Source organism: Zonotrichia albicollis, chromosome 4 (assembly GCF_047830755.1).
Source record: "Zonotrichia albicollis isolate bZonAlb1 chromosome 4, bZonAlb1.hap1, whole genome shotgun sequence".
NCBI classification, from domain to species: domain Eukaryota; kingdom Metazoa; phylum Chordata; class Aves; order Passeriformes; family Passerellidae; genus Zonotrichia; species Zonotrichia albicollis.
Window position 1 is genome coordinate 7788708 of NC_133822.1, and position 14137 is coordinate 7802844.

The 14137-nt window shown below is 46.3% G+C and overlaps 1 protein-coding gene across 11 annotated transcripts in view; it reads right to left on the reverse strand.

Moving 5' to 3' along the window:
• FRMD4A (FERM domain containing 4A) overlaps positions 1-14137 on the reverse strand; it is a 378230-nt gene that overhangs the window by 96964 nt on the left and 267129 nt on the right. For all 11 annotated transcript variants that reach the window (XM_014268639.3, XM_014268636.3, XM_014268637.3 and 8 more), the window contains one exon: positions 1231-1325. In XM_014268639.3, the coding sequence (XP_014124114.2) occupies positions 1231-1325 (95 nt within the window). The remainder of the gene's footprint in view (positions 1-1230; positions 1326-14137) is intronic.

The window sequence follows — 14137 nt, forward strand, 5'->3', positions numbered from 1 at the left end:
ACACTTGCTCCCTTTGCTAACCCAGATCTGTGCTCACCCAGTTAAACCTGGAAGCTCCAGGGGAGGCTGGGTGTCCCTAATTGCTGACACCTCCTCATTAGCTTCCCTTGCTCTCCCAGGGGAGCCCTGTGCCCACTCAGCTGAACTGAGAGCTGGGACTTGCTCAGCTGCTCTCTGGTTACAGTTTGAGAGGTGCCTTTTTTCTCACCTGTGCTCTTGGGACTGTTAAGGGAACATTTTTGTCTCCTCGTGTTCTGTGGGTTCCCTGCATGGCTTTCCTGTGCCTCTCAGGCAGCACCCACTGAATAACTTGCTCTCTCCAAGAATAAACACTGTGGTAGGAGAAATTTCCTACTCCTGCTTTGTAAAAGGCAAATGCCTCCTACTGTTTCTCCTTGGAGGATTAGTCTCATTAATTTGTGTTGGGCTGGAGATCTACAGGGCTGAGCTGCTCATGTCAGTGAGCTGGGATGGATTCTGGGATCTCCTCTGATTCAGGTCCTGGCTTCTGCACGTGCCTGTTGTTGAGCATTCCTCCATCCTTGGAGCTGTGTCCTGAGATGGCCTCAGGCTGCCCAAGGCAGGTGCTTGCCAAAGGAATTGACTTTAGAGGGGTGATTGCTGCCGAGCTGAATGCGGATATGTTTGTGCAATTATCCTGCAGCCTCTGATTACCCGATCCTGAATCGTTATTCCAGCAGATAATTTACATTTCCCTGCCACTTCAGCAGGAGAGAGGAACTGGCTCGTGACAGCAATACTGCTGACTCAGCTCTTCTGGGGACACAGTGTTGGCTTGAAAATCTCGGTTTTTTAAAATTATTTAGGTGTGGGAAGTCTCTTCCTGAATAACATAGAAAGAAAAGACCTATTGCCAACCAAGGTGGGTGTTCATACAAGACACAGTCCATATGCCAAGGATGGTGTAACTCCTGAGAGAAAACATCTGGAAAAATGTAACAGGGTGGTGCAGTAGCACTGAGGGGTCACAGTCTGGGACTAATCATAGCCTTTGGCAGACCTTTAATGTTTCTCTGGTGCAAATTTTATTCTTGTCATTTAATCTGGGGGTAGATATGGCCTGTCCTGTGACAAAACCTCAAATTTAGTGGTAATTTGGTCCATGCCTTCCTAGACCTTGGTCTAGGACCTTGGTGTACACATTATTTCTACAGCAATATTTTCTGTAACCAAGAGTTGCCTCTTAAGTCTTTGATTTCTCACACTTACGTTTCATCTGTGAATGCAATTCCAAAGTACTCCTTCTCCTTCAGGTTGAAATGAGATGCCACCAAGTCAAGCAGCTCCTTGGCCAAAAGCTTTGGCTGAAAAACAAAAATGAAAGAAAGTGATTAATGAGGAGAATTGGATAGAACTGCACTGTGCTTGAGGAGGAAAACACTATCCTTGAAACTACTGCACAGCTGTTGCTTTTATGTTCCCTCTGGTGTTCAAGCTAAATCTGCAAGGAACATTAGCTCCTTGAAATGAGCAGTAGTTTCCCTCCTAGGTAAATACTAAAAACCTGGCAATTCTGACCTATTCAGCACTTAATGTCTCTGCAGACAGATGATTTGCTGCCTGCCAGTGCTCGGATCTACCAGGACCAGCTCACTCCTGCCTCTCTGATAATTTTACTTGTTAAAGCTTTTTATCAAGGGCCTTTGCAAACACAATTCAGACACCCACTCTCTCACACACAGCACAGATATATGCTCATAACACTAAGAAAATACATAGTGCCAAAAGATAGGATGTGATAGGGCCAAATGAGAAGTAAATGACAGAACAAAATAGTTTCCCATTCACTATTGCTTGTCATACAGAGATAAGGATACATCCTCAAATTTAGACACTTGGATGGAAAGACAGGAAAGCAGCACACACTTTCAAAATACTCTTTGTAAGACAAAAAAAGCCAAGCTCAGAGAAGCAGAGGATGGTTCATTACTGCCTCTTCTGCAAAACCTTAATTGTCTTTTAACTCTAATGTGTTCTCCTGATTCTATGAATTCTCATCTGCTCTGCTGGGCTCTGGTTCTTCCAACCAGATTTCTGAAGCCTTGGCAATAGCACAGCTCTAGTCCTGTCTCTTATAGGAAACAGGGGTACAAAGGATCCAGATACTGCAGCCTTGTAATAGCCCCAGATGCCAGAGATGCAATTGTTCCAGCAGCACTGGCACAGCTGGGGTCAGAGATCCCAACAATATTCCCTGGTGACCACATATAAGGATTTGGTCTACAAATCTCTGTGCTGCAAACCTCAGTGAAAATAAAACGCTCTGCAGGCTTGACTGCCCCAATGAGTCTGCCAAGCAGCTGAGTCAGTTACCCCACACATGAACCTGTTGTTAAATGGAGGTGAAATTATAATGCTGTGGAGAAAATGGGTGGCAGGGACATCAGAACCCTGCTGTCCTAATCAACTGCTCTGTCCTATAAACACAAACACACCTATAGTAGAAAAAAAACTGATTTGTACCTAACTTTCAGATTCATAAGACTCAGACTATCTGAAAATGTCCCTAAACCCAGCACTACCACAGTATCTGACACAGCTTGGACAAACTTACTTCTCTGTATATTTCCCTGGCATTCCTATGAGCATTACAGCATTTTCTACCCATCCTATGGGGACATCCAATGCATGGGGGGTTTCTAGGCCATTCCAGCAAAGAAAGAAACAATAGCTGTGCCTAAATGCAGTCCTGGCTTAAGGCTGCCTCTGAATGAATGTGAGAGAAGCTGCTGTGTAGGAGGAACACCCTGGCAGATAAAAAATAGGTAGGATGCAACCAGCTTCGTTTTAATTCCAAGTCAAATTTCTCAGGCACAACCATTGGAGGCTCTGCTATGACAACACTGTGACTGCATTGACCTTTACTCCTGAACAAGCTCCCAAATGGTGCTCAGAGACGAATGGAGCAGGCATGGGACCATGGTCAGGTCCCCCTGTCCCCTTGAGTCCATTCAAAGATCCAAGCAAGAGCACACCAGCTACACCAGACTCACTGGGGGCTCCTCAGGTACTTCCCTCCTGGCATTGTGCTGGGTGGGATGGACATTTGCAGCATCTCTGTCTCCTGCAAGATGAACTTCTTTTTGTCAGAGCATTCTAAGGACAAGCTACACTTTGACTTATGATATACACAAATATTGTGATGAAGAGGATGGCAAGACTGGCAGGTGAATTCAGAGATACACGGGCTCAGTGCAGGTAGTTACTGGGGGCACTGGGTGAGTTTTTAGCTTAACGACAGACAAACAAGCACAAACTTTTAAAGGAGAGAGAGGAAGATGGGTTTGTTTCCTGCTGTCACTGTACAGTTTGAAACCTTGCTTTTCCCTTTGCCCAAGGTCCCCGCTCCTTTCTCTTCAGTGTGGCCCAAATTCTCTCTGCACCAGAAAGCGTTTTCTTTACAGCCAAGGGCTACAAGAGGAGGGGTGGGAATGCATGGCAGGACTGACTCCTCCATGGCCAAGGCTGTGATGGGGACAGTTGATGGAGGTGAATCCCCATGCTGGAGTGTCTTGCAGGCTGGGAGCTGTGTGGCTGTCACTGCCTGGTGCCCAGTGCTCTGTGTGACTCAGTTATTTGACAAACGAGCAATTGTGCTGCCAAGCAAGGGAGTGAGCCCTCAGTGAGCCATCAGTCAGCCTGGCTGGGTGTCCCACCTGAGAGAGCAGGGTGGGAAAGAGTGGTGAAACATCACGCCTCAAACACAGCAGAGTTTTCCCAACCCTGGGTTAAGCACATGGAAGTTACAGGCTAAGCTTTTGCAAGAACAGAGCAATAAACAGTTGATGTGTAAGAGGCTGCCCATGGACATGGGGAAGGTGTGGGTCCCTCTGCTGCAGTCAGACAACACTGCCACAAGGGACACTGGACAAGGGAAAAAGTCCCTTCTGCTCTTCAGTCACATCATAGAGAAGTGATGCTCAATGTCCCTTGCCCCATGTACTGATGAACCAAGAGAGGAGCAGCACCCATAACCACCTGCTTTCACCCACCCATCCCAGGATGGGTATTTGCAACACCCTGCTGCCTATTTCTGCTGAGTGAGACCAGGCTGAAAAAGCCAAGAGCGTTGGTCAGCATGGTGTGACAGCTTTCCCATGCCTAGTGCGCAGAGGTGGATGCTCTTCTCCCAGCACAGTCCCCTGAGGCTCAGCAGGAGCACGATTTCCAGCACCCTTGCAGCGGGGCCTCTTCCAAAGCCTGTGGTAGCAGATAAGGCAGGATAACCCTTTGCCTTGCAAGATAAGGGAAAAGAACAATAGATGCAGACCCAGCACTGGAGTGGTGCCAGGTTAGTTTCTGGGCCAGAATCCCTGAAGAGGCTTATGGCAGTGAAGTTAAGCCCTGCTAGTCCCCTCCAAGATTACTTTCCACTCTCCCCTTAAGCTCTGCAAGGTTATTGTCCTTTGCAGTGGAATGACTTGGGTGTCCTACCAACACAGACAGGCAACCTGAGTGTTTGGAGGGGAGGAAGGTGTCTTCTGCAGGTAGCAAAGGCTCCTTGAAACAAACCTGAGGCAGGGCAAGGCAGCCTGGCAGAAGCTGAGCCTGTCCTGCTGTCTCAGGAGAGAGCTGCACGCACGTGGGATGTTCGCGGTTAATCTTCTTGCCATCCGCGATGGGAACGGCTGAGCAATGACCTCCTTTCATGTGAGCTGAGCAGACAAAGAGCTCATTAGCAATGCCTGTGGCAAGTTGTTTTAATTCATTATTAATTTCTGGACTTCATTTTCCAGAGGGAAAATTTTGCATTAATAAAACTTCCATCACAGACACATTGAAGGAGATGGGGACTGGTCTGCGAGAGCAGGGAAATCAATGGAAAGTGAGCTTGGGACCTTCTGGATTCAATACAATTGGATGGTCAGCAAGATGCACTCTGTGCATCCCACAGAAATAAATCAGGTTAACAGGTGGCATTCCAAGTAGAAGCTGAACCATGTCCTCAATGATGAAGAGCTACAGAGCTGGGCTGTGTTGCCCTGTGAGCTGCCCAAGCAGGTGTGGAGACCCCTCTGCATCTGCTACTCCTCATCCCTTTCCTACCTACACCTTCCTGGCATCCTCCCTGTAAGCTGTATCACAAAAAGCAGCCTGTGGGGCTGTCACAGCTGCACCGGCTGGCCTGAACTTGGGCTGGGCAACACCAGGAGAAATCCTTCATCTGGGCTGGTGAGGGCTGAACATGCTTTGCTGGTGGGGTAGGCTGTCAGAGCAGCATTACACAGCCAGGGAATCCCTTGCTGCTCCCTCCTGCAACAGGACCCTCTTTTCGGAAAGGCATGTAAAGAACAGTGTTCTGTAAATCAATTGCTTTTGTTACTAGAGAAATCAGCAGGGACCCAGTTGTAGTCCCAGCACACTGGAGCTGTGGCCCTGGGGAAGAAGAGTCTGCTCCTGGTAAGTTCTTACTTCTGCCAGGAGGAAAGGCTGAGGGACCCACACTCCTGCATACCTGAGTCTCTGGCACAGACACTGGCCATTTATTAGCCAAACCCTGCCCCTGAGGCTTCTCTGCATGGCAGTAACCTGAGTGCTCTCCCAGCTCTGGATCCATTCTTGTACTCTCCAAATCAGCCTGGAACAAGTTACATTTTGCAGCCTGGACTTCCTGGACTTGCAAACATGACATTTTCTATAAAACTTAGTACATCAGGATGCACCTGCCAGGTATGATGGCACCAAACCTTGACCAGGGGATCCCTGATACAGCAGAGCAGACAACTCTGCTGTGAAGTCAAGCCTGACTTCAGAGCACTCTGAGGTTTCTTCTTTCCCTCTTGGACAGCAGAGATGGACTCATTAGGGGCTGCCTCCTTATTAGTAGAATGACCCAGACATCCTTCCCTGCTCCCTGGGCCTTGCCAGAGAGGCTTGTCTGAAATGATAATGCTGTGCATCCACAGAGCCTCAGCAGAGAGGAGCACAGTGAGCACATGGCTGGGGCTCTTTGCAACCCTGCAGGCTTGAAGCAGTGAACTCATTCCCTCCCTGCCCTCCAAAACAGCTGAATTTTGTTCAAATAATGACTTAGAGGAAAGGGAGAGCTTTATTAGTGGTGTCAGGAGGTGGCAGGAGCTTTGGCTGAGCCTTGGTAGCAGCTCTGTGACTTGAACTTGCCATGAAGAAAGATGATGAAAAAGCACCAAGGGCAGTGCAAGAAGGTCTATATGGGATCACACTTGGCTGACACTCCAAGGGATGTCTCCCTGCAATTCCCCATTGCTTAAAAGGCCCACTCCACACCCTAGACTACAGGCACGGCCTGTGCTAGCAAAAACTACAAGAAAATGTCAATGCATGCCATGTCCTAGCTCTGTCTGTATCTCCTTGCCTCTATTTAAAGGAGAACTCAGCACTGGCAAATTAACCACAGGGGATGAGTCTCTCCTCCATGCACTCCAGTTATCTCTGCACAGAGGCACTCTACAGGTGTCTCTTCCCAATTAGACACGATGGCAACTTCCCTGAACAACAGCAGAGCACAGAGAGCACTAAAGGCAAGTAGGGAGGGGAAGGACAAGCCTGGCAGCTCGTTGGAAAGGGGAAGCTGCATGAGGACTGATGACTCAAACTGATTCAATGTGCAAATCCCAGAGTTTCATGGCTCTTTGATGTATTTATTGCATGAGTTCATATTAGCATGATTCATATGGGCTGCTGTACCCACTGGGGGAATAGGCTGGGCTCTGCTCATGGGACACCTCCCAGTGCTGAAAAGAGGAAAAGGAGGATGTGAGATACAGGTGATGCAGAGCAAGACTTTGCTGCTCCAGGTGATAGGAAATCCCCATTGTGGTGCCTTCTAACATCAGCCACAGTCACTGCCACACAGGTTTAGTGATAATACTGACATGTTATGTGCTAGCCACAGGATGGGAGGAGGAGGATGAAGGCTTCTGGGGAGATGGATCTCTTACAGACTGGGAGAAACCTGACACCAAGCTGTAGGGAAGGGATGCCATCCATAGGGACCTGTACAAGCTTGAGGAGTGGGTCCATGGGAACCTCATGAGGTTCAACAGGGCCAAGTGCAACACACAGGGTCAGAGGAACCCCTGGTATCTGGTATCCCCCAGAAACAGGCTGGGGAATGAAGAGATTGAAAGCAGCTTTGTGGGCAGGGGTACTGGTGGATGAAGAGCTGGGCACGATTCTGCACGTGCAGCCCAGAAAGCCAAACGTGTCCTGTGCTGCAGCACAAGAAGCATGGCCAGCAGGTTGAGGGAGGTAATTTTTCCCCTCTGCTCTGCTCTGGTGAGACCCCAATTGGAGTGCTGCATCCAGTTCTGAAGCCCTTAGCACAGTAAAGACATGGACCTGTTGGAGTGGGTCCAGAGGAGGATCACAAAGATGATCAGAGGGATGCAGGAGATCCCATCAGAGGGATGGAGCTCCTCTCTGTCTGACTGAGGCAGAATGGGCTGTTTCTGCCATTGTGGAAACTACAGCAGAAACACAAGCATTCCAGTATTAAATACTCAATATAATTAAAAGACAATGTTACTGGGATTTGAGCAGAGCAAGGAACTCTGGAATCATGTGTTCCCCCAGTGGAAAGACAGACTGCCCACTTTTGGCAGAGAAGCATGTTTCTGTAAGACAGCTTCCCATTAAGCTTAGAAATGAGTGAGTTATAGAGAGAGATTATCTATCCACAGTCCAGCAGTGCCATGAATAAAAAACAGATGACATGGTATTAGCAGCTGCTGGTATGTCCCTAGAAACTCAGGCACACACAAAGTATATTTCATTGTTTTATTAACTGTCAAACAAGCCTGTCTGTTCCCCCTCCCCCTTGTCATAGCTTCTCCCTAATTCTCTGCAGCAGAAGGTTTCTGGGTAATGTATATTTCCAACATACGGACAGACACGTGCCACCCAAATCCATCCAGCACAGACCCATGTTGAGCTGTGGGAACCAGGTACCCAACTCACACCATCAATGCTTCACTCATTAAGGTTAAAAACACTGCCACTATCCACTGTCTCCTTGCTGGAGGGACTTACAGTGCAAAATAGCACAAGAATGCAGAGATGAGACGCTGCTAAGCCAAGTGCTGCAATGCTCAGCACTGATTTTGTGCTATAACCCAGCTGTGGCCAGGAACAGGCTCCAGGACTCAAACCACTGGTATTTAGCTGTGAGCAGGTTTGGTTTCTGCAGGATGGACTGTGAAGTGTGTTTAGCTCAAACCAGCCTCTTCAGTCCTGTTGACTTGGTCAAATTTTGCTCAACATTCAAAGGCTGAATGTTTGAAAAACATATTTTTGGTGGCTTGGGTTGGGGAATGTGTGCGGTGTGGCCAGTCCATCAGCAGGAGAGGTGAGGTGGAAAAGGAACAGTTTGCATGAATGCAGAGCAATTCCTCCCCTGGCTGTGCCCTGGCAGTCCTACCAGGCAGGGAACAGGGCTGCTCCTTGGGTCTGCTGGAGCCCTGGGCAGTGCAGTCAGGAGGAAATGAAAGTGCCAAATGCTGCCTCATGCACAATTCTTCCCCTCCACCGACTATTAGCATTTGCTAATGAAGCAAACTCCAGGCCCTCCCCATGAATTAGATCATCAGCTAAAACCAGCCACAAGCCTATGGTCCAACAGCACAGAGATAAGGGGCAGTAAAGAAGCCCAGACAGGCCCTGTGTGTCCTGACTGTTCCTCTGGGCATTGGTACTCACTGGCAGCAGCCTTATCTGCTGAAAGCCAGCAAATGCTCCATCCTCACCGTGTGCAGAGCATTGCCCCATGACAGCTATGGACTGTAACTCCTTCCCTCCCCTGCTTCCCTCATACACAGAACACATAATTCTTTCATGCAGGGGCCACTGAACTGTCCCTCACTTGCAATCCTCCTCTTGTCAAACTGGGTCTGCCAACAGCTCTATCATCCTCTTGTTTAACTCATTTCATGCATTTCCAAGAAAAGAAAAACCCAAAGTCACTCCATATAATGTTGTGTGAATACCCAGTAAGGGCCCTTTTGGTAATTATGTCATCTGAATACAGGGTAATAATATTGTACAAAACTGCTCAGGCTAAAGGCTTGGGGCTTTAGGGGCTGCAATTCCCCTTCTGGGATAGATCCTCTATTCCTCAACTCCACGTTATTATGTCAATTTATGGAGTGCACATAATCAAAGCAGGCTGGGATGTAGTTGGGTGAAAAATTATTCATTGAAATGCAAAATGCCTGGAGAGGGAGAGCCTTTATTTTTTATCATGGAACAGCTGAACTCTGTCAGCGTTGGGGACTGGCAGCAGGAGCACTGCTCGTGCTGGCACGGGCAGCACCTCCTTCCCAGAGTTAGATGTTGGCTCTAAAAATCTCTTTTCTTCATTTGCATAAGCAAATGAGACAACTTGCCTCCAGCAGCCACCTCGGGAGTGTGGAGGGTGGTGACAGAGTGCCAGTGACGTTTTTTCTTGGAAAGTCAACACCCTCAAGTTGTGGGAATTAAGATTTATTAGGGTCAGAGAGAAATAGACAAAAAAAAAATTCTCAAGTTTTCTAAAAAAATCTGTTTGGTAAAAGGATTAGAAACACCCTACTGACAAGTTGCCTCAGAAATATTCACAGATAGCTGCATTTGTGGGTTCAGCTGATACCTGACATGCCATCTCTTATGTCAGAAGGCATTGCTGATTCTCTCTAATTCCCCCATATATTAGCAATGGGAATCTGCTTAAATAACTTTGCAGTCACAGAAAGCAAAAAGCATGAGCTGGCCAAGTCTGCATGGCAAATTCATGTCAAAACCAAAATGAGAAGCAGTTGTTGGGATGAAAAAGACACTTTTGGGTCTCTAGCATCCCTCCTCCCTTGCTTGTCTGATGCAGAGGCAGCTGCACTCTTCCCCCATTCAGAAGGGGTCTGTGTCAATGCCCAGTGACCCCATTCCTCTCTGTTGCCATCTGTGTGATCCCACAACTCCAGCAGAGTTTTCAGGTGACTGCACCCAAAGAGGCCAGCCAGCTGCAGCTGGTACTGGACAGGAAATCTGCTCCATGCTCAGATCTTTCTCCCATCCACAACAAAAACCTCAGCACTTCCCTCTTCCCTCCCTCAGCCCTCTGCCCACTCCATCCCTTCTCTGTCTCCACTGGGAACAGCTAATTCCCCACATATAGTAAAGAAAGAGCCTGGCCTGGATGTGCTGAGGATGGCAGAAGGAAAACCCCAGGTTTGGGCTGGCCCTGGCTCTGATCACACACTTTTTGTCCATAGATCTGAAGTGCAAGGAGATTTGGTGCCTTAGCGCACTACATCCCACATGAGAATCTGGCTCTGTCTCCTGCAGGGCTGGGGATAGGAAAGGATGCTGTGCCTGGCATTCAAACTGGTGTCCTGGTCTGCCCTGACTACATGGGGTGCCAGCAGGAGCAGCACACTGTAAAGGATTTCTTCCTGGGATCCCTTAAGAGTTTGCATCTCTGGGCTGTGCAGTCTGGATGTGAAGGCTTGATGCACATCCCCTTCATGGAGTCTCTGTGCCAGGTCCTGTGTCCCCCAGTGCCCCTCCTGTGTGCCAGAGTGCTGATCAGTGCATGCACAAGCAGTCCTTTCTTCACAGCATTTCCAGAGGAAAGGGGTCAAAATCCTCACATATCCCCCTGGGATATTTTTCTGAGGATGAGAAACATCACACAGGGTAACCTCCTGTGAGGACTCAAGCCTTGAACTGTGGCCAGGAGCAGGAACTGAGTGAGATGATCTGGCCAACCACAGGAGCAAAACTGGATTGGGAGGGAAAGCAGAATTCTTTTTTGGAGGGATTTGATGGAAAGTGTGGAATTCCTTATGCTGACTGATGTAAAAATGGCTTTTGTAGCACTGCCAAAGTCACTGCCAGCTCATCTAATCAGCATGAAAACATCACTGAAGCAAGTTAAAAAGTTGCCCCAAGTCAATTTGCACATGCAACTTTTATTTTTATTTAAACTTTCTAGATTTGACTTTTGGATTATTGTAAGAAACAGATCCTTCTTCTATTATCTTTGTGTTTCTCCCAAATCCTAACACAACATCAAATCTGGTTTGACCTTTACAAGACATTCCTGAAGACAGGCTTGGCTGGCTGCTTGCTTCACTATGTGCTTACTCCAGCAAATACTGTGTTTGCAGGAGGTGCTCTTAACTCCATGAGAAGTTTTATGGTAACATCAGGAGCTGCATGCTGTGGGTTAATACAGTTTTAATGAAAATACATCCCAAATTTGACAGGTTTGATTGATTTTTTTAAAACTTTCAGGGAATTTAGAGCAAACTTATGAAGCACTAACTCAGAAGGACTAGTGCAAAGAAAAGGTACTCACTTTTGTGGACCCAAACAAGCAACTTTCAAGTAAATTCAGTTCCTTTAAAGTAGAAGAAAAGCCATTCCCATCTATGATGATCAGATTCATGAGCCCTTTAAATCATCCTCAATGTCTTGAACCTATTAGTGATCCATTTGGTAGCTTCCCATCTCCTCATGCATGAAGCATCTACAAGACTGATATGTATAAATGAGAAAAATATGGATGGTAAATCAGCAGAGCAGGAGAATACCCCCACACAGGAGGACTTTGCACTGGCTTAGGGCCATCACTTTCATACAAGCAGTGGAGTGAAGCATTTGTGCTTTACACAAACCATGACTTTCAAGATCATTGTGGTTTCAGCTTCTCCCACTCCTGATCTGCTGGTCACTGGGACTGGGTGTTTGGCACTGGGATCTCCATGGTTTACCAGCACTGGCTGTATCAGCACTGGTTACCTGAATAAGGCCACAGCAAATCATGCTCCCACAGCCTCAAAGCAGCCTGGGTAACCAGGCAACACTTTCTTCTTTCCCTCATCCTTGCAAAGAGTCAGAAAAGTCTCATTTTTCAACACAAAGGCATTTAACCTGTGGAAGATGCTCCTGCAACAGAGATGGATTTCATTGTCATTATCTGCAATCAGTTTAAGCAAGCAATGATATTATTGAGGCTAAACATATCTCATGGTTTTGTCACAGATCTGGGGGCTCAGCTTTTTCACCTTCCTTTGCACATAAAGTGCAGCAGTGACAGATACAGAGGCCAGATTAGATGGAGCTCTCCAACTGGAGATTGATGCTAAATTAATACAAACTGAAGCAGCTCAAGATGCTAATTGCACATGCTGGGGAGTTAAGAGGGTTTGTGTGCAGGGCTTTGGTTCAAACCCTTGTCTTAATGCAAAGAAAAAAAGACACAGATATGGCATTCTGTGCAGCACTCTGGGTTGGAAGTGAGGTGGCCTACTTTAGGAAAGTATGTGACAAATTTATTCAGATAATCAGCATTGTAAATATTTGGCTTAAAGTATTTTGGGTCTTCATGAGTATTTGCCTTTCAGTTTCTGGAGATGTGTATAATTTTGATGTCACTATAGAACATGAAACAACATGAGTGCATACACCGCTGCTCTTGAGGTGAAGAAAAAGGGAAATTTATTTTCTGACTCCAACATTTATAGATTTCCAAAACTGAAGGATTGGAGGGTGAAAGTGCCACCTCTCCCATGACACTGGACAAACCAACAGTCCATCAAATTTCTCCTCCTCCATGAAAGAATGCAAAACAGTAAGTTATTTACAGAAAGTGTGTGAGAAAGTTCGTTACAAGAATGTAAACATCAGAAGGCTTAGAAAATCTCAAAAAATCAGGGCGACATTTTGAAACAAGGTAGTCAACTGCTGCAAGAAAGTCAATTGTGTTTTAAATCATCTGACTGTATCACATGTGGCAAATCAAACTTTGAACATGAAGCCAGCTTCAGAGGCAGCTTTCTGGGCAGGAATCCATTTCACACTCAGCTGACAATGGGGCTTGATAAGCACTCAGCCAGTGTGAATAACCAGGTGCCTTCTATATATATTTCGATTTGGTGGTGTCTGTTAAAGTTTTATATCACTGAGAGATTGTTGGTATTCTTTTAAAGCATTAAACCTACCTTGACAAGGTCAACAACAATTTCTACAGAGGTCAGCATTTTTATTTTGAAATATTTGATCATAATTCTATCAAACATTAAAGAAAGAGTTTGGCTAGGGCACATAATGAAATTGGACAGCTCACACAATCCATTTATCTTTTCGACTGTAAACCTCTGAAGCGCTCTAGTTCATCCAGTTTCAAATCAACTGTAGAAATGTCCATCTCCCTTCATGCAGCCTACAGAAATTGGTGCCTGGAAATGCTCTTGATCTGTTATTGCTGATGTGGAAAAGGAAAAATAATTTCCCAAGACATACTAGCTTAGCTGCATTCTTATGTTCTGTTTGCTTTTTAAAAATCTCTCCTGAATGAGGATGTTTATTTCCATCCTCTCTCAAAGCCACTTCTTCATTGCTGAAAATATTTAGTAAGTTAAGTGAATGCTTATTTTTGTAGAACATTTTCTAAACACATTAAAATCATTTATTTAAGAACTCCTCTGTTAGCAAATCTAACGTTAATAAAAGTAAATAAAGGAAATAATAGTGCTAGGTCGGATGCCTAGGATTAAGTCATCCTGGTTTATTTTACACACCAATTGTGAGTGCAGGGAAATGAATTAAACTTAACAAGATCTACATCCTCATGTGCTGAGACTAGGGAAGGAGAATGCCTGCAGAAGCATAGTGGGTACATGGGCTGCCTTCATCTTCTCTGTCTGTACTCAGGGATGCAGTCAAAAGAGCTGGCTCCACCAGCAGATTCTCCATGCATCCAGCAATGTTGGATTTCTCTCCCCTAAGGAACTTGTGAGTTGAAGCATATTGGTCTTCCTGGATATTCTCATCAGTTTAATTATCTGTGCTATATTAAGAACATACCACAATGTTTTGAAGCTTCTGGCTTAACACACTCAAATGTAAATCACTCTCTGAAAATTCTACACATCAGACAGACAGTTCTTCCCCTGGGAAGGTCAGGAGGGAGAGGCTGAACTTCACTTGCCAGATGTTGGTTACATTGCTCATTGCCTGATGGCAAAGCTCAGATGTTATGGGGAGTCAAGTGGTCAGGGTAAGAGAGAAATGGGATAGCCAAGGAAGCTGCTTTGACCTTGGAGTCAAGTAAAATTGAACTGCATTGTGTAGGTGCAGCTCCCAAGGCACAGGAAATCAG